This window comes from Lagopus leucura, unplaced genomic scaffold (assembly GCF_019238085.1).
Source record: "Lagopus leucura isolate 7727_CA_CO unplaced genomic scaffold, USGS_WTPT01 Super-Scaffold_100009, whole genome shotgun sequence".
Lineage (NCBI taxonomy): Eukaryota > Metazoa > Chordata > Aves > Galliformes > Phasianidae > Lagopus > Lagopus leucura.
Window position 1 is genome coordinate 20,720,796 of NW_024962266.1, and position 23,483 is coordinate 20,744,278.

At 53.6% G+C, this 23,483-nt stretch overlaps 2 protein-coding genes across 3 annotated transcripts; one reads left to right on the forward strand and one right to left on the reverse strand.

Moving 5' to 3' along the window:
* Positions 1-1,532: 1,532 nt before the first annotated feature.
* POMGNT1 (protein O-linked mannose N-acetylglucosaminyltransferase 1 (beta 1,2-)) lies at positions 1,533-15,587 on the reverse strand. 2 transcript variants are annotated; one of them, XM_042874040.1, is made up of 22 exons: positions 15,508-15,587; positions 14,845-15,024; positions 12,446-12,554; positions 11,940-12,055; positions 11,564-11,629; positions 11,176-11,289; positions 10,403-10,520; positions 10,006-10,104; positions 9,369-9,496; positions 9,167-9,237; positions 8,791-8,866; positions 7,674-7,757; positions 7,483-7,524; positions 7,226-7,284; positions 6,877-6,949; positions 6,451-6,579; positions 5,998-6,123; positions 5,769-5,833; positions 5,107-5,151; positions 4,852-4,987; positions 4,259-4,368; positions 1,533-4,098 (listed from the first exon to the last, which is right to left on the reverse strand). In XM_042874040.1, exons 2-22 carry the CDS (start codon positions 14,953-14,955, stop codon positions 3,996-3,998), a joined length of 1,980 nt encoding a protein of 659 aa, XP_042729974.1. In that variant the 5' UTR covers positions 14,956-15,024; positions 15,508-15,587; the 3' UTR covers positions 1,533-3,995. The 2 variants fall into 2 exon arrangements, with proteins under 2 accessions (XP_042729974.1, XP_042729976.1); XM_042874042.1 differs by lacking the exon at positions 15,508-15,587 and adding an exon at positions 15,459-15,500.
* Positions 15,588-15,834: 247 nt separating this feature from the next.
* LURAP1 (leucine rich adaptor protein 1) lies at positions 15,835-20,204 on the forward strand. Its single transcript, XM_042873883.1, has 2 exons — positions 15,835-16,029; positions 18,539-20,204. Exons 1-2 carry the CDS (start codon positions 15,835-15,837, stop codon positions 19,178-19,180), a joined length of 837 nt encoding a protein of 278 aa, XP_042729817.1. The 3' UTR covers positions 19,181-20,204.
* Positions 20,205-23,483: the final 3,279 nt, after the last annotated feature.

The following is a 23,483-nucleotide window of genomic DNA, read 5'->3' on the forward strand; positions in this document are numbered from 1 at the left end:
TGGGACATGGAGCAGCCTGGACAGGTTCTCCTTTGTAAGGCTGCACAAAGGCAGTGGGGCCGGGCTGCGGGGGGGCTGTGGGGCTCAGACCTGGGAACCAGGATTTGGATGACACCAGGGCTGAGGGGGGGGGTCGGGATACAGGAGCTGGTACATCCCTGCCTCACTCCTGTAAACGGAGCTCTGAGGAAACTAATAGCCCCTTGGATTTTGATGTGTGTGGAAGGGAGGGGGAGGTCTCACTCCCACCTGCCTACCTTCCCAAGGGGCTGGGAGCTGGTACCCTATAACCCCATGGGCCTCTGCTGCTTCCACAGCACTGAGCTGGTAGAGTCCCAGCACTGCAAGGATTGGTCTCTGGAGGAGGTGGATGCAATGGAGAGATGATGGCTCTTCTCTGTCCCAGCACTGCCACGCAGCTGGGGAAAAGCCTCTAGCATCTAGCTGCACCTAGACCCTGGGAGGCAATGGGAGTAGGCTGGGCCTCACCCTGGGGAGTGGGTCTGGGCTGGTTGGGACTGATGGCTGCTACCTCCACAGCCCAGTTTCATTTGGATCCTGCTGACAACAGCCACTTTTGTGCCCTGCTCTTCTCAGAGCACAGGTCCCACCCCAGCCCTTGCCAGACCCCTACTCTATAGGAGGCACTGCTGGGACAGGGCTCCAAGCACCTCCTTTTTATTTTGTCCTCACAAACACACTTGGGTTTAACAGCCCAGGCTGAGGCTGGCCTCATGTCCCCTCCTGCTGCCACTTCCTTGTGCTGTGACCTTGGGCAGAAGTTGGGCATGGAACAAAAAAAAAAAAAAAAAAATCCCTCGTAGCCTATTTCACCAAGAGGAAAGAAGCCCAAAAGTCAGAAAGAACTGAGACCTGTTCTGGCTGCTCACTGCCCCCACCCCAGGGACACAGAGCTGCGAACCAAGGGGAAAAGCAGGGGATGAGGGTGGTAGTGGGCAGCACAGTGGCTCATTATACACGAGAGCCCAAAGGCAGAGTTTCCGTCGGTTACTGAACTGCGCATAATAAAAAAAAGCTTGAGGAGGAAGCAGCAAACCTGCAGCAGCCACCCTGGCAGCGGGCAGGGCTTGGAGGACCTCTGCTGGCACCAGAGCTGTAACAGCTCCAGCGATGCTCAGTCAGAGATCTCACACTGGATTGCTCCCAGGACATCACCATGTATGCTATGGGCAGAAGAGGGAAAAAAAAACCCAACAGGACAGCCTCCTCTATGCCAAACCTACATCCCTTTCCTTGCTATGGTTCAGGGTTCAGCACACCATGCAGAAGGTAACCAGGCTCTGTGCCAGCTCTCCCAGGACATACCAGAAGGCACAGAGCCCTTAAGGGCTGTTCCTTAGGAAATACCCAAAGCAGGATATCTGGACCAACAGCTCTGAGTGCAGGCTCCTGGCTGTCACAGAGTCCTGTAGGTGGCACAGAGGATGTGGATCTGTCCTTTCCAGGCAGACTGGCCGGGGCTGGGGATTTGAACCCAAGGTACACGAAACCAGATATGAAACACACCCAGCTCAACAGCTGTGCAATGTTTATTCTTGAAAAAATAATTCAATTCAGAAAGCGGCGAGCCCTGGGGATGCCCTTGCCCCCAGCACTACCACAGCTGCCAAACGGGAGCCTCACTTAGGGAATGGGGATGGACGGAGAAGAGCACCCAGCAGCTCAAGGTGGCAAGCAGAGAGGGAGGGGATGAGGAGCTCCAAGCCCATGGGGAGAGCCCTGCTGTTTTCCCTGGTCGCTGCGGGATGGGGAGCAGCACACAGGGGAGCAGAGCATCCTGCCCATGGGACTGCCATCCCCTTAGCCCAGGGGTGAGAAGCAGGCCCAGCCTGAGCTCCACCAAATGAGAGGGGAAGGGGGCACTGGGTCAGGGAAGGGATATGGGGACTTGGGAACTGAGATGCCAAGGGCATCACAGCAGAGAGTCACAGAGGTTCCTCCAAAGCCGTGCCCTGGGGAGCAACCGGCTTTCCCACTGAGGAGGCAAAGTCCCTTTCCCATAACAAGTAAATGACCTATTTTTTAATACTTACAAAATAAAATAAAAGCCTGGCGATCCACCGCCTGTGGGTTGCCGCACCAGAGCCCCTGAGAAGTGCAGCACTGGGGGGTGGCAGAGCAGGGAAGGGTTGAACCTGAGCCCCAGGGCTGGTACCGCAAAGCCTGAAGGGTGCCACCACCACCCTGCACCCTCAGGACAGATGTGCCACCTGGCAGTCCTCTCCTGCACCTGCCCTGTCCCAGGCACTGCATGTCCAGCAGCACTGACCCTACTGCTGGTGGAGCAGATTTGCTGGGTTCAACATTTATTTTCCCTATCCTGGGCAAGGAAGAGAAGGAAATGGAGCCAGGGTAACAAGACACACCTTCCTGAACTGCCTCCTTGCAGGCTGAGGGCTGCTGGCTCTCCACACTACTTTCCTGCTATCCTCCCTTTTCCACAAGCAATAAATAAAGAAATGAGTGTAGTGTAGACCCCAGCAGGTGCTGGGGTTTGTGCTCCCAGGAGACCCTGATGCTCAGTTCACAGTGAGAAAATGAAGAGGGCGAGCTCCTGGCCCAGAGTGCTGCACCCTAGGGGACAGCCCTCACATACATTAATCTGTGACCACAGGGAAAGGGCTGAGCAGCAAACCCTGCTCACAGGGACAAGCCAGAGCACCCGTGCCTGAGGATGCGGGACCTGGGCAGGGAACTGATCTCTCGCTGCACAGATGAGATGGGAAGGTGCACTGAGCAAGGGACTAAGACAGGTCCTAGTCGGGAGGAGAGCATTAGTACCAAGTAGATGGGGGTGAGAGGGGGCCTGGGGTGCTTCCTAAGGCACAGGAAGGAAGATTAGGACCCCCTCCCTTTCCACAGAGGGCGTACCAACTTAGGAGAGCCAGGCTACCCATCCTGACTCAGCTCACAGCTTCCTTGCTAGCTTCGTACCACAGTAAGGGTGGAGACTGAGGAGAACAAATGCTCCCGCTCCACTGTTAGTGCTAGGGTTACCCAGATGGGGAGGAGGGAGAGGTAGGGCTACAATACCACAGGCAAGGAGCATGCCAGGATGCAGCACCTCTCTCTACAGTACCAGCTGCTGAAGAGCCCAGGTCCAACTGGACTCTGCAGCTGCGGGATCCCCGCTCACTGCTCCCACCTCGCTCTACAAGGCACTTTCATCCCCTACTCCTATGACTTGGGAGGCAGAGCTGCTCCCCATGGAGAAAGTGGGTGAGGGCAGTCTGAGCAGCACCACACAGCCTGGTCCTCCTCCGTCATCTCCAGCTCCCAGAACTGCAGGGAAAGGGGAACCTGACTGCCCTCCAGATGGGGACAGGGTATCCTCGATGCTTCCACAGCAAATCCAGCTCATTCTCAGTGTTCCCTTTTGACTATGAGCTAGGCTGCATCAGCTGTGGTGGTCCAGAGTGAGATGTCCAACCTAGTACAGTCTTCAAGGTGCATCCATTGTACGGGAGGAAAAAAAAAAAAAAAGAGCTGGAAGATCCCCTCTTTACCACTGTGCTCACCACTGGGCAAGGATCCAGCTGGGCAAGAGTTAATAACACCCAGCTAGAGGGCTGCAGCACTTGTACATGAGCATGCTGCCTTCTTGGAACTTTGGGGGCAAAAAAAGGGGAGCAGAGGTGTTTCTAAAAGCCTCCTCCAGCCCCCAGCCGAGCATCTCCTTCCTCCAACCTTGCCCAGCCAGGGAGCAATGGGAGCAGCATTAGTAAAGAGTCTGTGTTAAAAAAAACAAAGTTCCTTGGATGGGAAGGTGGCATATCTACAGGGAAGGACTCTGCCCCCATGCGAGGGAGAGGGAGACCACAACAGGGGGCTGAAGGCAGCCCAAGATCTCATTCTGCAGCCTGAAATAAATGTCCATGTTAAGTCACCAGCCTCCAAGAGCTGCTGCCAACTCGGTTTCTGCACCATGGGTGTCTCTGTCTTCTCCAGCCCCATTCACTTCCCAGCTACCAGCCTCACGTCTGCTCTGCTGCAGCAACTGCTGGTACTGCCACTGCCCCCTCCTCCTTGGCAGGGGGCTCCATGTAGACTGGCATCACTGATGGGGGTTTCTTGGACCTGCAGGTAAGAAGGCTGGATGGGAGATGGCACTAGTAGTACCACAAAGTCCCAAGAGCGAGCTGGGACAGGAGCAGAAGACACAGTGTCCTGGGCAGGGGGCAGTGCCATGAGGATGTAGGGCAAATGTGTAGCAAATTGCTATGCCCCTGATACTCACGAGTAGGGGGAAGCAGGGACCCCCACCACGAGGAAGTGGTTTTTCTTTCGGAAGAGCCGCCACAGCCCCTTGTGGTTCCCACGGACATCCAGATCCCAGATGTGGAGGCACTAGGATGGTAGAGAGGGAAGAAGAATCAGGGCTGGGATAAACAACAGTTGAGTGTCCTCCAGCAAGTAAAGAACCATCACCCTTGTCCTCACAGCAGAGAGGGAACATCAGTTTGATGAGGGCAGCTGAGGGAAACACACCTCCACCCACCATCATCAGCAAGAGTAGATGGGGAGCCTGCTCCACTCCCATCCCTGCTTCAGGGCAATGTGTTTGAACAGCACCTCCAGGCAAGTGATTCTAAACAGCTCAGGCCATGAGCTCCTACACAGGGAGGCCATAAGCTTTATCACCACAGAGCCAAGAATCAACCTAAAAATGACCCACTGTCCTCTGTAAACACAGCTTAAACATCACCCAAGATAAGCATGAATCCTTTTGCTGAGCTCTGTCTATACCATGGACACAACAAAGAAAAGCAGCCACATGTTTCCCAGCAATGCCAAGATCAGTGAAGAGGATGAGCCATGTCAGGGCCTTACCTTGGCGAGCTGAGTCCAGGTGGTGAAATCTGCTTCCTGCTCCATCTTGATGAACATGACATAGACCTTGCCCTCCGTGTCAGGCACAAAGGAGTCCTCACAGGGGTTCTTGCTGTGGTCCAAGACTTCAGCCTCACTGTGGAAATAGAATGAGGAGAGGCAAGCAGTGGACAGGGCCACCTCTATTCCTTCTGCTGTCCTACTTGATCCATCCAGGAAGTTCTGTGGACTCCCATCCTTCTTGCTGGCACTTACCCCAGGAGCCGATGAATTTCAGCCTCATAAGCATCCTTCCTCAAGCTGTTGGAGGAAAGAGCACAGAGATCAGGGCAGAGTTAGTGCAGTAAATTTCAGTTATCATGGGATGATCCTTGCTTAAGGCTATCCCACTGTAACACTAACAGACAAGTTGGAGACCGTGGACAGAGAGCAGAGACCATCATATCTCTTAGCAGGATGCTGCAGCAAAAAAATGACTGTTTACACTTGCCAGACCAATTTTGAACTGCCCCTTACAAAGACTCCATGTCTTCAGAAGAAAATAACAATAAACCACAGGGCTAGTTGCATGCAACTTGAGAGCTCTAAGAGCCAGCTTGGAGGATCAGGCAGTGAACAGTGAAATGGAGTAATAGAGACAGATGTCTGTCCTCCAATGTTAATGGAGTCTTACAAACAAGAATGAGGGATGCTTTGTGCTCAGGCTGCTTTTGGACTTCCTGGAAGATGGGTTAGCTACATGCAACCTCCCAGAAAGCACCGCAAGGATTCCCACAGTGGAGCACAAGTGCTGTGAATAGAGGTGACTGATGGCTGTTGTTTGGGAAGGAATCTCCATCCTTCCATCTCCAGTATAAGGAAAAATGATCGGGTCATGCAGCTGCTTTACCCAAAATCTCCTTCCAACTAGCACTTACCTCTCCACATTTTTAAGCTGAACATTTGGAACAGTGTTGAACTTGTGCTTTTTGAAATAAGCTTCCTGGTAGGAAGAGAGTAAGGAGACAAAGAAAACAAGGTTCAGCCAAGAGTGAACGGTGCTTGAAGGTCACCTCAAGTATCTTTGCCGCCTGGAGAGGTGTGCGGGTCAGAGTTTGACACCATGACAGGGTCTGGGAGGGCTGCTGGCTGAGGGAAGTCACTCACATGAAAGTAGCCATTCATGTTGAGGCCCACAATGCCGAAGTGGTAGGAACGCGAGATGTCAGGGATGATGCACTCCCGGCCCTTCCTCTGCTCAGGCATCCGCATCCACATGTCCCAGTCCCAGAGCTGGGGAGGAGAAACTGCTGCTTGCATTCAAGTTTGAGGATATCATTCAGCACTGTGGCTGTTCAGGGACTTTCTGCATGCCCTCTCAACCTCTAGCTGACACAGTCCCAGCTTGCCTGGGCTTTTGCAGCCAACTCTATGGCTGGTTACATAGTCCTCAAGTTAACGCCTATCCTAAATCCATTCTGCTTGGGCATCTACCCAGGTGAAGCTCAGGAAGAGCCAGGGCTCCTCTAAGAGCTCTATTCATGACAATCAAGTGACGATCAGGGACTGCTGATGCGCAGAGATGTGCTGCTGAAGACAGGACCCCTCTAGGATACTCACCTTCTCTGGGGTTGGCCACTTTGGTTCCAGCTCATCCTTGTATAGGCTCTTCCGAAGAACCCAGCCCAGGCCTGGCATGGTCTCCACACGGTACAAGAGTGAGGGGTCCTCAGCTGTGTGCTCATAGCCCTGCAACATTATGGGAAGCATTCAGCACCCCAAGTGCACTCCATGCCCCTCCAAAGTAACTTGCCCTATCCTATGCTGGCTCCCAGCTTGCAAAGCAGAGACAGTCACTGAGAAGCACAAGGCAGCAATAGGATGGCAGTTTGCAGGAGTATTTCCAGGGCTGGAGAAACACAGTCACTCAGGTTGATAGGACTGGGGGCAACCCTGCTTTACAGAAAGCACTCAGACCTCACCCTGACTGCGTTGGGAACAACACAGGGCAGAGCTGTCTCTCTTCCACCATCCTCTTTGACCCACCTGGTCATTCCATGCTGAGATGCAGTACAGGCTCTCATCTTCCTCCAGCAGGTGTATTGACTGGCTCAGAAAGCTGAGGAAAGAGTTTCCCAGTTCCTGGTTAAATATCCTTCCCACAGACCAGTTCCCTGGTTAAATATCCTTTCCCACAATGCAAATTCTCCACCAAGGGATGAGCCATCCACAACTACTAGGACTGTTTAACCCATCTCTTGGACTGAGGTGGCACATCTTGGCATAAGCACGTGTGCAAAACAGATCAGTAGCTCCAAAAATGAAAAAAAGGACAGGATCCACAAAATCCCAGATGCCCAACCCAAACAGAAGCTCAGTGATCCAACAGCTTTACCTGAAGAAGTCAACAGAAATGTCAAGATCTTCCTCCAGAACCACAGCAAATTTGGCATCCTGTAGGGCAGAGGGAAGCATCAAAAGGATGAGAGGGCCAGAAGAGTGCAGAGACACCAGAGAGCATCCTCTAGGTGTGCTGCTCCCTGCCCCATAGGACAGATTCCAGATCCCGTGAGACAGGCTGTCAAACACCACTATCCCACAGACACCCTGCGCTGTCTCACTCCCAAGGGCCCAGGTAGAGGTCTCACTTACTGGGAACAGGTTGAAGGTTGCAGTCAGACTGGCTTTGTAGTGCTACAAGAATAGACACATAATTGCCTGTGTTAGCATCAACTCCCAGACCACAGGGAGGGGCTGTCTGGCACCGCTGTGGGGCTAAGCCTGCCTCCCTCAAATACTATCACAGGAAATTACTCCCCCAGGGGCTGGTAAGGGTCTCTCACCTGAGAAACTCTGGCATTTTTAATGCTGATGGGAGTGTGCTGGATTCCCGAGAGGCCAAACAGCTCCACAACATCCATTGGCTCCTGTAATGGGAATGTACAGAGCTCAAATACGTGGTTTAGGACATGTTCTCCCTACCCTCTGCCACAGCATCAGCTCCCTGGAACACCAACAACATGTCTATAGGATTTCCTTTGCATGGCTGTCCTCTTGAGTGCAGGTGGAGCTCCAACCAGTACTCTGCTGAAGGCCTCATGGCAAGGAGCTCACCAAATCATCTTGGCCCTTCCAGCTTCTAAATATCTCTAACCTTGGCCATAACCTTGCTAGCCCCACTGATTTCTGTACCCAGACTTGTATCCAAAGAGGCCTCAAAGTTTCTAGTCCCCCATGGACAGTGCAGAAGGAAAATAGGTGTATCTAGGAATATCTTGAGCTGCTTAGTATCAGGATCACAAACAACTAAATTTTCTTTGACAACTGCCAAGAAGAACCTCTGTCCAAGCACAACCTCATCGTTTCTGGGGTAAGAAATAATCTTAGAACCATCAAAAACTCATACAATGGCTTGGGTTGGAAAGGACCTTATAGATCACCTAGTTCCAATCCCCCCTGCCATAATAATCCATGTCTGGGCTAAAAATCCCCTGCTCCAAGATGGTCTCACCAAGGCCTTCTCCATCTTCATCCTGCCCATCCTACCCCCTAGTTGCAACTGAGGGAAGGAGCTCCCATTACTCCCTCTTTTCTTTTTATCCATCATGGCAGCACAAACATCCAAGCTGCCCCCTCACAGATGAGGGATACTGCTCTAGTTGCTATGGCAATGGATGCTACTATCTTTAACAACTCTGATGCACTGCAGTAAGAGCCTGCATAAACACACCAGCTGCCCCAGTCTGACAGTAGTGGGAAAGGCCTGCAAGGGAATGAGCCTGTTCTCTTCCCCAACTTCATCACAGGGTAACTGGACAATACTTTACGGGCTACTGCACAGATGAGCTAGGAAGCTCCTTAGGCTCACTGGGATCCCAAAGGCCTGACCTGAAGCTCACTGTGCTGTCAGAGCTGTGGGAACAAGGACCTGGTTACAGGGACCCCCGGGAGCGCTCTCACCTCATAGTACCCATCGATGAAGACAGTGATCATCTGAGGATTGACGCCCTGAGCTGACAGCAAGGAACGCAGCATCCTGAGGAGAGACAAGGGGGCCTGAGCATAGCACAGTCCCAGTGAATCCAGGCCACCCTACACAGGAGTATGGATCCCTTGGGTTGAGGTAAGGGCACACAGTGAGGGAACAGAAACTGGTGCCCTGGGCTTTTCCCTTGCCCATGGCCAGGGGCACCAGGACTTGTGCCAGCTGGTCTGCCCGCGTTGCTTGCACAGCCATAGGATAAGGCTGATCCTATCAGCAGGATGCAACAGAAGGCTTAACCATGTATGGTCTCATGGCCCAGAGCAGAGAAACCGTGACCCCTGCAGTGGTTACCTGTACAGGTAGTTGGGGCGGTTCCCTGCAATAACAGCTACCGGCACATCGAAGACTTTATTATCTTTGAGCTGGAAGAGAAAAATATGCGAGTGAGGCTGGGTGAGACTATGCCACACCAACCATGTGGTCCACTCAGCAATGCTGGAGACCCTGCCAGCCTCCTCCCAGTGCCTTCCAGGTCCTTTGTCTCGGTACTCACAGGATCAGGGTTGAACTCAATGGGTGTGGGGTCTTTGCAGCTGCAGACGCTGCCATAACCTTCCACTTTGCTGCAGAATCTTCTCCGGCGGCGGTTCAGCTCTGTATCAGGCCAATGACACTCAGCATCTAGAGACACCAAGGAGAAAAAATTACAGACTGCTCATTCCATGGCCTCACCTTGTGTACTCGTGGCTGCCATGCAGATGGCCCATTGTGGGCTCAGCTGTAAGCCAATTCTTATTGCCATGAACAAGCATCACTGCAGGATATAGAACAGAACCACAAGAGCCATTTAGAAACCATCCCCTCTGCATAGCCTCTCTAAGCAGCAGCGGTCCTTGCTCAAGATTACAGTCACAGTGATTGGACCAGGCCTAATTTGAAGAGATGATGAATGGCCAGACCATGTCCTCAGTTCCTCATCCTCACCTCTCTCTATTACGTCTGGAATTGCCACGGAAGCAGGAAGAAGGAAAGCTGGGGTCATTGTAAGTCAGCATCTCATCACAAACAGCCTTAAATCAATCCCGGGATGCTACTAACAGACCTGTGGCTCCAACTCAAAAGCATTGAGAGCTGCGGGCAGACATCCCCCAGAGACATCCAGCAACACAGAGCAAATCTAACTTCCTTACCTTCCACAGATGTCAGATGAACTTCTGTCTTTAGTAGTACAGGGTCACCCCATGTTGAGAGGGCAGGTGACTTGGCATGCTTCTCTCCGTATACTTCCCCTGGAATAGGGACACAAGGTCAGAACTGCCTGGTAGGGCTCATCTGAACTGTGCAAAGAAATGACTAGAGGCTGCAGATCAGGGTAGTGGCTTAGCATCTTCTCTCCATTTCAGGGCCTCCGGGGAGCTGCTGAAGGTGCTTTCACTCCTTTCCCTTATCCCCAAGAACAGAGCAGCTTACTCTTTGTGAGTTGGTGCTCATACAGTGTGTTGAGAATGGACTGCGACTTTCTACCTTCATTCTCTCCCCAAAAGGGGCTAAGAACCATCTCCCAAGTAGTGCTAGACTCATACTTACCTCCCTTCTTCCCCACAAATGTCCACATGTCTCTCCAGCTTAAGAACGGTGCAACTTGGCTCCCCAGGCTTTTCAGGACATTCTTGGCTGTGTCCTTGAGGTGAAAAGAGCCTTCATCCTGGAATAAAACAACCCCTCAGTTGAGGTCTGCATACAAGGAGAGCCTACCATCAATACCAAAGAGGTACAGGACCCATTTCCCGAAATCAGCTCAGCCAGAGACCTTCAACAGCAGGTTCCCAAGATCTCCATGCCACTAAACCTGCTGTTTTTTTTCCCCAACCATGACCTGTGGGCAGGTCAAAGGAGTCAGAGTTCTGTTTCGTTGAGGGGAAAGCGGGGACAGAATGTATCTACCAATACTTTACACATGTGAACCCACAGCCTTAAAGTGCACCGTTGCTCACACAGTAGCCTAGAGCCAATAGTCTACAACTCTTGCCAAAACAGCCTGGAACTGGCATAGTTTAGGACTGGCACAGAGCATCTCCTGGCCAGGTCTCAATACATCCTTACATTTCTTCGTGTTCATTCTCCACCTTATTTATAGCTGCAAGCTCTGATACTTGTTTGTTCTTGCCCTGCAGTCTCGCTGGGCACACAGCAATAACAAGGAAGAATGAAAAGACAAGGCAGGTGATCCAACCAGGGAGACACAGCATAGCTAGAAATGTGACAGTTAGCCTTAGAAATGCTCAATAACATTCAGGAGTTGAGCCTGATGGTGTCCTGACTTGAAGCAACTTCTCTTCTGACACTAAAGTCACATCTACCTTAATGGTGAAGATCAGGATCCGGCCCCGGGCAACCATATTGAGGAAAAGTACCATAGCTTCATCTTCATGAGGAGAATAGGTGTCAAAGACCCTCTTGGCCATCACATGACCCTGTTGGTATTCAAACATCAGATGTATCTTAAATTCCATATGACCAGGACAAGTAGAATTACAGAAATCTGCCTCGGAAGCCTCAACCCCAAAACAACATGAATTCCTTTTTCAGTAGGTCCACTGCAGGAACCTTTTGGGTGATTCATGTCACACTCTGGCAACTGAAAGCAAACAAGTTCAGGGACTTTGTCTCATACATCAAACAGATAAACAGGAAGGACAAAAACAGCTCAGGAAGGAAGGGACACATAGATGTGCAGGGATGCTTTACCGTAGCCTGATTTAAGACGATGACATGGATCCCTCTTCCCTGCTCCCGAGCCTCATCTTCCAGGACCTGCAAGTGGAGAATTGACAAGAGCCTAAGCTAGCATCCCTTATTCCCTGCACATCCAGCAGGGCCCCTAAACAAAAGGTTAGTATCTCCCCTGTTGAGATTTTGGCTTTGCTCACAGTATTCATGAATGCCAGGGTAGAAGATAGTGCAGGACAGGACAGCATCTCCAGTCCTCTAGGATCTTTTTTTTTTTTTTTTTTTTTGTTAAACCAACTACAGAATTGCTTCTCACTGCCCACAGTTCAAGGCTTTACCCATTCAACCCCAATCCATCATTTGCTCACAGGAACAGCAAGCAACCATCACTTACTGTTGTCCCATCCACAGCAACGTAGACCTTTGATCGGCTGGAGTACACCTCAACATCCAAGACCTTCTTGTTGCTCACAGGGTGCCTAGGGGCCTCCACATTCAGCATCTCATCATCTACAGGAGAGGAATGTCCAGTCTCAACCAGCCCAAACACCTCTGGTTTGTCTCTGCTTGTTCCTAGCCCAAACAAACCTCTAGGATCTGATGCCTATCAGGCATTCCAGTCCGTTTGACCATGGGTCACAGTCTAAGGGGAAAGCAAGTAAAGGAAATCCAAACTAGCAGCAGGTCTGGTCCCAGCTATCCCCATGTATCTATCTTCTGAAGCTATACATGCTAAAGCCTTGAGTAGACAGACCAATAAACATCCTTTTCTAACCATTTTTGTTAAACACATAGGCACAAACCTGTCTTCCATACTGTAGCTCACCACAAGTTTTACTTGACTTAAAGAAATTACTCCTTTCCCTCTGATTTCCATCCCTTCAATGAAATGCCCCTCACCATAGTCCTGTGCAGACTCCTCTTCCTCCTCATAAGCAGCTCTCCTGGTGTCCAAGATCAGCTTGATGTTCACAATCACAGTTACAAGCAAGAAGAGGACAGCACCTGTCTGCAATGCAGGATGCTTTGTGTTAGCAACTTGTAAGTAACAACCCCAAGATCAAGCCTCTTCCCTGCCATAGTCTGCAGGGCACCCCAAGGGGATCTTGCTAGGAATCTTCAGTACCTGGCATTTCCCTCTTTCTTCTAGGGGAAGAGATAGAGAAGGAAATACAGATGACAGTTTTAGGCTGAGCTGCATCTTCAGCTGGAGAGCACTGAGCATTTGATACATGAGAATTAACCCACTTCCATTGTGCTCCTGTTTCCAGACATGCAAGCAGATTGCTACTAAAATACTAAGGCTGAAGGTCCCCAAATGCAGAGAATTTGCTAATTTGAGTTGCAACTCCCACAGTAACCTCAGCCTCTGCCCCTACTGCAGCATCACTAAACTTGCCTCTTCCTCTGAAATCACAGGAGGTATCCAGGATATTCACAAGAAGGAAGAAATGCTGTGTGACCAAAACACAGCAAAAGCCAAAAACTCAGATCTAACTTCAGGAAACTGCACTGTGCCATAGGCTGCAGAGAACAGCTCACAGCCTTACAGTCTGCAGCAAACTACACAGCAGTTCACAACAATGCAGATGGTATAGTGATGGGAAGGACTGGGGCTATGGAGCAGTCCACAGAAACCCCCAATGGCAGCATTGCCACTTCCCATGGCCCTGTGCATACATTTGCAGTATTTTCCCTTGTATTCAGAGCCAGAGTAAAGCAGAAACGATTCCATGCCATAAGGATCTCTTTTTGAGACAGGAAGACTTGGATCACAAACATCCAGTGGTGGGAAGCAATCAGCACGCATGTGAAAGCTGCAAGAGCAGCACTGGCCACACCAAGAGAATGGTCTTAGAGTTGCAGTGCTGGCCTGGGATGTACAATCTTGATTGGTTTTGGAAGTCTCTCTTCCATTGCCCACCAAACACCCAGCAACTTTATTCCTAAGGATCCTTGTAAGACCACCTTCTCCTCAGGCTTTCTGAGGCCTGGTATGGGGGTGAGATCACACACACTGGTCTGCTACCTTGTCATCTACTCCCTCAAAGCTGCATGCTGCTGCTATCACTGCCGTGCAGCCAAACGGGTTCAAAAGTAACTGAGGAAAATGAAAAAACAGCAATAAAACAACAGATGGACATGTAGACAATGGGACAATATAAACACCACTACAGCATTTTAGCTCAGTAGCTTGTTGTTGACTCAGAACTATGATCACCTTTCAGGATCAGAGCACAAAAAGCTTTTAATTGGCCAAGAACAGAGCTCGGGCTTGTTGCTAGGAGCAGGCTGTGTGCAGTAGCCAGTAGAGAGGTCTTTGTTAATAGACATGTTAATACCAGGGGAGCAGTCTGTGCTCCCAGAGCTGGCAGGCTGAAGGAGGCAGCATCAAGCAGGACCAACAGCCAGGTGTAGCGTGGTTGATTCAGCCAGGGATGCTGATAGAGACTCTGCAGCTGCAGACTTATAACAGCAGCTGTGGTTTACACATTTTGAGCTCAATTTTCATCTGTGTCTTAATTCCTATCAGTACCACAACAGATCTCAGGGCAGACAGGCTCTAGCTCACTGCTCCCACCACAATAAGCAGTACTGGCCTGAGCAATTGGGTCCATTCCCAAGCACTCCAGGGGATGCAGGACCGAGCAGTCTGCTTCCCCAGGGAGTCCCTGTGAGCCTACCCTGCACCATCTGCCTATTTTCACCAAGTCCTGCTCATCTCAAGAACAGCTCCTTTTCTGCAGCGCACTACTCTGTAGTCAAACCCACCCTGTCCTTACACCCTTTAGGATGCCAGCTTGGCTGAAGATTAGCTGTTTTACAGCACAGTCAAGTAGGCCTGGAGTTCCCCCAGACACCAGCTGCCTCTGGGGCACAAGATCCCATGCCTCAGCCTATTTTATTTGTTCACTTATAGTGAATGACACCAGACTTGGTTCGCAAATCATATTTGTCAGGGATGGTCCTTCATTGCAGGCAGAATCCTGCTGCACAGAGCACGGGTTTAGAACTAGGCACATTTTCATCCGAAAGTCTCCCAGGAAAGCCTGAATAATTGTATCTCCAGTTGTAACCAGTCCATTTGCAGATAAAAGGAGCTGGTAGATATGGCAGACCCTGCCACACACGAGCACAAAGCTAGCAAGATGGCTTTTCTAGGGATAAGTTATACATCCCTGATATGTTAGGTCACACAGGACTCCTAGCAGACCCACCTCCACCCCCACTTCTGCTCTATAAGCTTGTAAACCCCAGATTATCCTCCCTAATCCACCACAGGCTTGCGAATGAATCACCTGGCACAGCTTCCTCAGCGCCCGCTGGTTCATCAGCTTGTACTTCCAGGCCAGGTACCAGCTCCGCTTCTTATGGGGCTTGATGATGGGGTTGTGCTTCCACTCGTCCATAGTCACAAGGGCCGCATGGGGTGAGGGTCAGGATGTGCTCAGCTCCGCTCGTGTGTCCATCGGGGCTCCCTGCCCAGATGGGGTAGATACAGGATGAGGTGCAGAACCTCTGCCTAGCACAGCCAAAGCCTGTCACTGAGGGTGGCTGTGAATGAGGACGCGACACAGAAGCTGCACAAAACTTCCCTCCCCACCAGCCCCTCAGGGACACAGGGCTTTGCTGGAAGACCCCATAAGGGAGGGCAACGTGAAGCCCGCGATCTCAAGGCCTAGAGAGGACCTCTGCCAAAGCGCCGGGGAGGGGTTTTCCTTCTGGAAAGCGCACAGGTACGTAGCGGGACACCGGGCTGGCAGGTGCCAGGGCCAGCAGGGGCTGCGCAGCTGCTCCGCCCGGGTTGCGCTGAGTACGAGCCCAGGCCTCCTCCGCATACAGTGGGAAGAGGAGGCCGGAGGAACGGGGAGCACAGGACATAGGGGACCACGGGGAGGATGTAAGGGCGTACCGCACAGCCCAGGGCGGCACAGAAGCTGCGCTCCGGCCGCGCTACTCACGGTGAGTGCCGGCAGGCAGTGAGCGGGGCTGGGCCAAGCCCGGCTGGGCGCCGCCGCAGCCCCTCAGCACCGGCGGGGCCGCGCCGCTTCCGGCGCCGCAGAGACGCGAGGGGGCGTGGCCTCCCCTAACTCCTCCCACTGATCGCCGCTCTGCGCTGCTTGGAGGACTTCGCTGGTACGTGGGCAGGTGGTGGGGCGGGGCTGGGAGGGCGGTCGGTACGGGGGCGTGGCCAAGAGGTTATGGGCGTGGCCGGAGCGCAGGGGGCGTGGCCGGGGTGACAGCGCCGCCGCCTCCGCCCCGCGCGGTGCCGCTGCCGCCCCACCCGCATGGAGGGCGGTGGGGATGCGCTGCCCGCAGACCTGCGGGAGCTGGCGGGCAAGGTGGGCCGCCGCCCGCCCGCCGGGCTGCTGAGGGGGCTCCGCGCCGAGCCCGTCCCCGCCCCGCCGTCCCCGCTGCCGGCTCCGGTTCGCGGCGCCCGTCCGCCGATCGCCGATCGCCTCCGTGCGCTCCGCTTGGAGCTGGTGAGTGCCGGGGCCCGGAGAGTGCCGGGGCTGGGGACACGGGGCTGTCCCGGGGCTCGCCGTGCACTGAGGCAGCGGTCCTTCGCTTTGCCGCTCGCCCCCGGGAGCCGCAGGGTGCACCGCTCCCACGCACGGGCACCGAACGCGGCGTTTCCATAGGGAAACGGCCTCACTGCAGCTGCGGGAGCGCTGCCGTGGGGCGGTGAGGTGGCTGCCCGTCCTTGGCCGTTGGCTGTCCCCGCGTCGACTCCATCCCCGCTTCCCGGCCGCACTCCTGACCGCGGAAGGAAGGTGCGGAGCTCGGGCTGCTGGGAGGAGGAGGAGGGAGAGGAGGAGGAAGGCCCCGACTTTAAATGACGGCCGAATGTTAGGGGCTAAAACGCCATTCGGACCCGAAGTGTGGCACAGCACCGCACCCGGCTTCGCGCAGCCCCGTCCCCGCAGCGGCACTTCGCCCCGCGTGGGCGGCGCAGGGAGGGGACGGCGCGTTCCCACTCGCTTTCCCTGACCGAGGGAGGATATTGCGTCCCCGAGGGCAAATTCCTCTCTGCGGGAAGGGAAGCATGAATGGGGCGGGGGAGTGGATTCTGCCCCCGTGCAGGGCAAAGAGCCTTTAGTGCCCTTGGGGACTGAGCGGGGATGGAGGGCATGGGCAGAGGTGTTGTGAAGGTGGAAATCCCGATTCCAACTTTGTCCTCGGACACTTTGGCTCATTTTTCACCCCATTGCCCCAAAACTGCCAGTCTTCAAGGGAAAAAAAAAAGTGCCAATGGGTTTCTTGGGTGCTGAGCAGGGATAGGAGACTGCAGCGCTGGGAGGATGGGATGGAACAGGGAAACTGAGGCACGATGCGGTGCCCTGAGAGCAGGGAGCCCTGGTGGGTCTCCCTGGGAAAGATCCTGAGAAGGATGCTTTGGGGGGAGGAGATGTGCAAGTGACACTTTCCAGCAATCGGAACCAAAAGCAGGGAGCGTGTTCCCATTGGCATCTAATCCCTAACATCTGACCCCAGAGCCTTGCTCCTTCCCTGCCCTCTGGCAGCACCACTCCGTGAGCTGGGGAAAAATGACACTGCTCAGGGCCTGGAGACAATGTCAGGAGGTCCCAGACTTCCTCCATGCCAGGGCCAATGTTTCATTGGAGCGTGTGGAGAAGCCTGCTGGAGCAGTTTGTGAAATAACTTGCCTAGAAAGGAAGTTTCTGCAGCTCAGAGCTGGCTGCTGCCCCAATCTGGGCTGTCAGCAGCTCTCCCATCTCTTCTTTTTTTTTCAGTCCAGCCTGGTGGCTTTGAGGAGGGTCAAGGAGGTTTGTTTTCAGATCCCTGCAAGTGTCTGCTCGTTTTCTCTGCACCCTCTGACTCGAGAGGCATCCCGTGCTGAGACCTTGACATAACTTTCCCAGGCTCCATCCTTCTCCCAGTGTCCTTGTCCTGGTGCCAGCTGTGAGATGCAGATGGGGCTCCCAGGAGACCTGTTGAGGGGATGCTGTGGTTTCCCATTGGGCTCAGCCGGAGTGATGGTCAGGGTTGCGTCCTGTGAGCTCCCAAAGCATGACTGCTGCATGCAGCTAGGGTTGTGTTTGGAGATATGGTGCCTACAGCAGCCAATGGGCTGTGCCCTCATCTCCCCTCACCTGTACCTGTCCCACCGTGTGTTTCTTTCTCTCTCGTCCCACTGCCCTTTTGTTCCCTTTCCTGGTGAAATATTTTCCTCCTGTGCAGGGGAAATCCAGTGGCTTTCGGCGGCGAGCATCATACAGACAGGAATGTCTTGGCACGCTGAGCTTTCCATTAGGAAAACAGATGTTTGTGCAGCAGCTGTAGTTCTGCAGAGAGCTTCTCCCGGCCTTGCAGGGCAGGAACTGGCTGTGCAGGGAGGGAGTGCTGATGGGGACCCCAGACCCTGTCCAGGTTTGCTCCATGATGGGCTCAAGCAAAGGGCAGAATGGGCAGGCACTTTGTGCCACCACTGTCTTTTCTCACCTTCTAGAAAGTCTGGGAGCTTTGAGAGTGACTGGGATCTTAGGCTCCAAAGACTTCCATGATGTGTCCACCAGGATCAGAGCCCTCATTTGTCCAATGGGGGAAAGTGAATGCATGGAGGAGATCTGGAATCACTTGGGAAGTACCCACACTACAGAGGTGGGACTGGTCCTTACCCTGGGGGTTGTCCTACTGCATCCCTGCTCGATGCTACCAAGGTCTAGGGGTATATCTGGGCTCAGATCTGGACCCAGTGCCTGCAACTATCCCCTTGTTCCTGTTCCTGTGGGGATGGCCATGGATGGGGATGGCTGTGTGAATGCTGAAAGTCCCTGATGGTGTTGTCTGCAAGTCTCACATAGCACTCCTGGAGGGGGACTTGGTTCCCAGTGGGAACCTGGAGCTGGAGGTGGGCAGCACATCCCCAGGTCTTACCCCTTCTTCATACAGCTGGCACTTGGGGTACTTCAGGGATGGAGGGCACAGCACATCCATCTCGCTAAGCCACGCTCTCTGTCTCCCCACCAGGCATACTTACGCGCAGTGGACGTGAAGATCCTACAGCAGCTGGTGGCAGTCAACGAGGGCATCGAGGCAGTGAAATGGCTGCTGGAGGAGAAGAGCACACTGACCAGCCGCTGCAGCAGCCTGGCCAGCAGCCAGTACAGCCTGGCAGGCAGCCAGACGGCCTCGCGGCGGGGCAGCTGGGACAGCCTGCAGGATCCCCCTGACAAGCTGGACAGCATCTCCATCGGCAGCTATCTGGACACGTTGGCTGACGACATGGATGAGTATTCCCAAAATGCTGGCGAGCTCCCCAGAGCGCTGGGAAGGGCTGAGCAGGACTGGGGCAGGCTGGACCCCGAGAGGGGTTTCACGAAGCAGGAGAAGGGCAGAGCAGAGCATGAGTGGCCCCACACAGACCTCAGCCCAAATCGGAGCTGCCCAGACCTGCAGCGCTTTGCTAAGGAGCCCCAGGTGGCCAATGGCTACTCAGGCAAAGAGCCCAAATCGGGGCCTGGAGAAAAGCTGGAGAAGGGGAATGTGGGTGGGAAGGCTCGGAAAGCTGAGGCCAACTTGGAGAACTGCAAACTCAACAGCGAACTGCACCTGGAGTACGATGCCCACTGGCTCTGGCTGCAGTCCCAGGACGACGTGACATTCTTGTAGCCAGTGGCTCTGTGTTTCCCGCATCGCCCTCTCTGCTTCATTGGGCTCTGCTCGGGATTGTGGTGTGGTTGGGAATGGGAGCCACTCCTACACGTCCCATTTGGTGGCACCAGCAGTGTGAGCCATGGGGCAGGGTCATGGGCTGGGCATCCCAACTCAGCACCTCCATTGTATTTTTCCAAGCAGTGCCCACCAAGGGTATATGGAGCCGGGAGGAGCTGTGGAAAGCCCTTCCTGGAGCTGAAGGTGGTTGAGATGCCTCTGTGAAGCCACTCAGTGGGACATGGAGCTCCAAGTTCCCTGGGTTTGTTCGAGGACTGTCCCACCATGTGACCAAGCCCTGCGTGGTGGAGTGGCCCAAGATATATGGCTCCTCTGCTGGTGTGGATCTGCAGCCTGGAGATGTCCTCTCTGCCCTCCAAGCCTTGGCTTCTCACTGTGCCTTTGACTGCCTGCCCCCTATGTACCCAGCACCACCAGCTTGCAGAGCATGGCTTGCACTGAGCTGTACACTCACTTGGGCAGCATCTGCGCCCTTCTTGGGATGTTGCACGGAAGGACAGTGGCATTCCACAGCTTCAAGGAAGGGTTCTTCCACACACACAGCAGAGCTGAATCCTGGCTCTGCCCCTGTTGGAGTGATGAAATTTGGTTCATCATTCCCTGGAGCTAGTGGGAAACCAATACTTTCCTGGAGCGGCTGCAGGGTGAGATAGATGTGGCCAGGAGGGCGGTTGGGTGCACCCTGGCTGCACATGCACTTCCCTGCATTGGTGGGCAAGAACAAGACAGTGTCCAAATCATGGGAGGTGGCATCTGCTGAGGACTTGGGAGCATCCCAAATCCACCCCATCCCATCTGCCTGCCAGCAGCTCATGTCTCTATGCATGGCCACCATGTCCCCAAGGCTTCGCTTCTAGCTCTGCATGAGAGTCCCCAGGGGGATAGGGTAAGTCCTCCAGTGCTGCTAAAATTGCTGTCGGCAACAATAGCTGTGGCTTAATAAATGGTAACTTTTCTTCAAGGCCATGCTGTCGGTGCTTTGTTGAGTCGGCAGAGGTTTAGGGGCAGAAGAGTGCTGGAGCTGCCACCCCTGAGAACGACAGCCTGTCCAACGCAAGCATGAGCCACTGATCCAGACTCTTTAGCAAGGTATGTTGTGATAGGATAAGAGGAAGTTTTCAACTAAAAGAGAGGAGATTAAGACTGGATATAGGGAAAACATATTTTACAATAGGACAGAGAAGCACTGGTACAGGTTGCTCAGAGAGGTGGTGGATGCTCCACCCCTGGAGGCATTCAGACTGGATCAGGCTCTGAGCACCTGGTCAAGCTGTGAGTGTTCCTGTTCATTTCAGGGGAGTTGGACCAGATGACCTTTAAGAGACCTATCCAACTCAAATTATTCTATGATCCACAGACCTTGGCATCTGCTCAACCCTGAGCTCTCGAGGCAGACGCTGAAGACAGCAGGATGGGGAAGGGTTTCCCCATGTACTGCTGGGTTTAGGTAAAAAATAAAACAAAAAGAAGAAAACCCATAGAAGTAAAATGTCCAGCCCATTCTTCAGCCCAGCTTTTCTGTCCCTGTAGGTTGCCCAAAGAAGCTGTGGGTGTTCCATCCCTGGAGGTGCTCAAGGCCAGGCTGGATGGGGCCCTGGGCAGCCTGATCTATGGAGGACAACTAGCCCACAGCCTGGGGTTGGAGCTGGATGGGTTTTAAGGTCCCTTTCAACCCAACCATTCTATGTTTCTGTGCCCCCAGAATAGAACATTGCCTCAAATCCAGACCTTGGAGCTGGATCTGGAGAAATGAGAGCTATTGTAACAGAGCTTCCCTGTGGAAATGCCCTGGGGGGATGTCTGTCTGCTGGTGGATGATAGTTTAGGGTTAGCAATGGGTGCAAAGCTGCTGCCCCTACTGTGTCACAGGGCTGTTGGGTGCTGGGAATGGGCAGGAAAACAAGCAGATAAAGCAGCTGAGCAGTGCCAGAAAACGCCCACTGCTGCTACAACAACACTGCCTGCCAATTCTTCCTCTTAGATATACACAGAGATTAGACCGTATTAATGAGGCAGTAAAACACTTTAATAACTGGCAAGGGGAGCTATTGGAAAGTCCCCTGGGCTCTCCCCTCCCTGCATGCCCTGAAAGGGCCTGTCCCTGGAGGGCTGCAGCCATATAACAGCTCCTATCCAACCACCTTTTCCCAGGGAGGGGGAGAGCCCGCTGCCAGGTCCTATGTTCACCTTCACGCTCCCCATGCTTGCTGCTACCGTTTTGCTCCTCTGGGGGTTACACACCGGATATGTATGCCACCTTATTCTCCTCTGTGACCCATTGCCTAGGAAATGTCCCACTGCGTTCCTGGGGACACCTCGCTCTGTGCCATCGTAGGTGTGACACTGCTGCTCACCCCACTGGGGATCACCCTGTCGCTGTCTTCTGCCCGCCAGCCCTGCTCAGGTCTCTCTTGGGGTGAGGAGGAGGAGAAATTAGAATCACTCTTCTGAAAAATCAATCTGCTTTTATCGTGTTAGCCCAGCCTGACCTCACAGAACCCCTCTGTTGTTTTTTCCATGGGGTGTTTAGAGGGAAAATTAGAGTAAATACTTTGCAAAGAGGCTGTGGGAGATAAGGGCTGGATTGTCAGCAGGGAAAAATTGGCACAGCGAGCTCTGCACAGCCGCTGGCAGGATTTCCCATGCTGCCCTGCTCCTGGGACCTGGAGAAAAGGGCGTCATCATGAGCAGCACAAGGTCTCAGAAGCAGCCAAAGGTTAAAACACATTGGGTGCTGCTGACAGGCTCCAGCCTGGGGACTTTTGGCTGGAGAGAAGAACTGAGTTGCTTATGAGAGAGATGGCGTGGTAGCTGGGGCTGGGGAGGGTCTGATCTGGGAAATACCAGGGAATTTGGGGTGTCAAGTCCCCCTACCCACCCAGAGCCCATGTCCCTGTCCTGCATGGCCTCCTCTCATGGTGACATCCGGACATGTCCCTGCGTGGGCCCGCTGATACACTTTTCCCAATCACTCTTTAGCACCACCTGGAGCCTCTTGCTGCCACATTTCATGTCCTTCATCCCCAGGACATGCCCTTGCAGTGCTGGCATGAGACATGCAGTGAGGAGCCCACAGATGACCACGGCATAACTGCAGTCCCACATCCTGCAGTGGCAGTTTGGGACTGGTGGCTGATTTTGGCCAAATAAAACACCAAAGCTCAGGTCTTGGTGTTAAATCCAGATGTGAAGTGTGGAGCTCCACCAGCACCTAAAGCTTGTGGGAAAGGGCACATCTCCTCTGCCAAGAGTTTCCCTCTGATTACAGGAGGTACTAGGAAGGAAGGAACCCACCACCCTCAGCCAGCGTGGGTGTCGTGTCTCCCCCTAGGCATTTTGCTCATCCTCTGCACATCTCTCTACTGGGAACCATGGGGGTTTGAGGCCATTTTAGGGTTTGGAAACCTCCCACTTGTGAGGCTGTGCTTCATGCAAGAAGAGCAGTGTGGATTACGGCTGCTATAAAAAGTGCTGGCACCTCTCACCCTGCACCCTAAGGCGCTTATGGGAGGAAAGCAGGACTTAGGGAGCTATGCTGAGGCCCTTCCCAGCCTCTAGGGAGGCTGGATTGCAAAAAAGCACTGCTTTTTTGGGGAACTGTTTCCAGCCAAAAGCCTTGCACAGCTCCAGGCTGCCCCAGGTACCCCCCTTCAGCACCTGGAGGGGATCTGTGCTTCACCAAACCTGCATGCGTGGGAGCTCAGTGGATCAGCCGTGGCATCACCGGGAGCTGCAGAGCTCTGCACATCCCTGCTGCCATCAGTTGCTGACGATGTGACGATTCGTGCTCCGTGCTCTTGCAGTACCGCTTTGTAGCTGTGCCACTCTGCAGGCCGAGCCCTTCCTTTTTCTCTCCTGCCACATTCTGGGGTCTCGGCCACGTCCCACCACCTTGCGACGTTCGCACGGGGAGGGGTCACGGTTGCAGGAAGCCCGGGAAGAGCGGCCACAGGAGGGAGCCGTGTCCCTTCCAGGACAGCGGGTGACAAAGGGACACTGTCGCTGAGAGCCCTGGAGAACCCGATGCTCAGCCCCGGATGCTGAGAAGTCAGGGCAATGAGGAGACCCGCAACTCCCAGGAAAGCTTCTGCTCCCCAGGAACTGAGATCTTCCCAAATTTCCCCAGTTCCATCACTGCAGCCCTGCTCCAAGGTTCTAAAATTGCAGGCATTGCCCCTGGCCCCCCAAACAAAGCATTCGTCCAGCTCAGTGCAGTGGGCCAGAGCTGTGACAGTGCAGC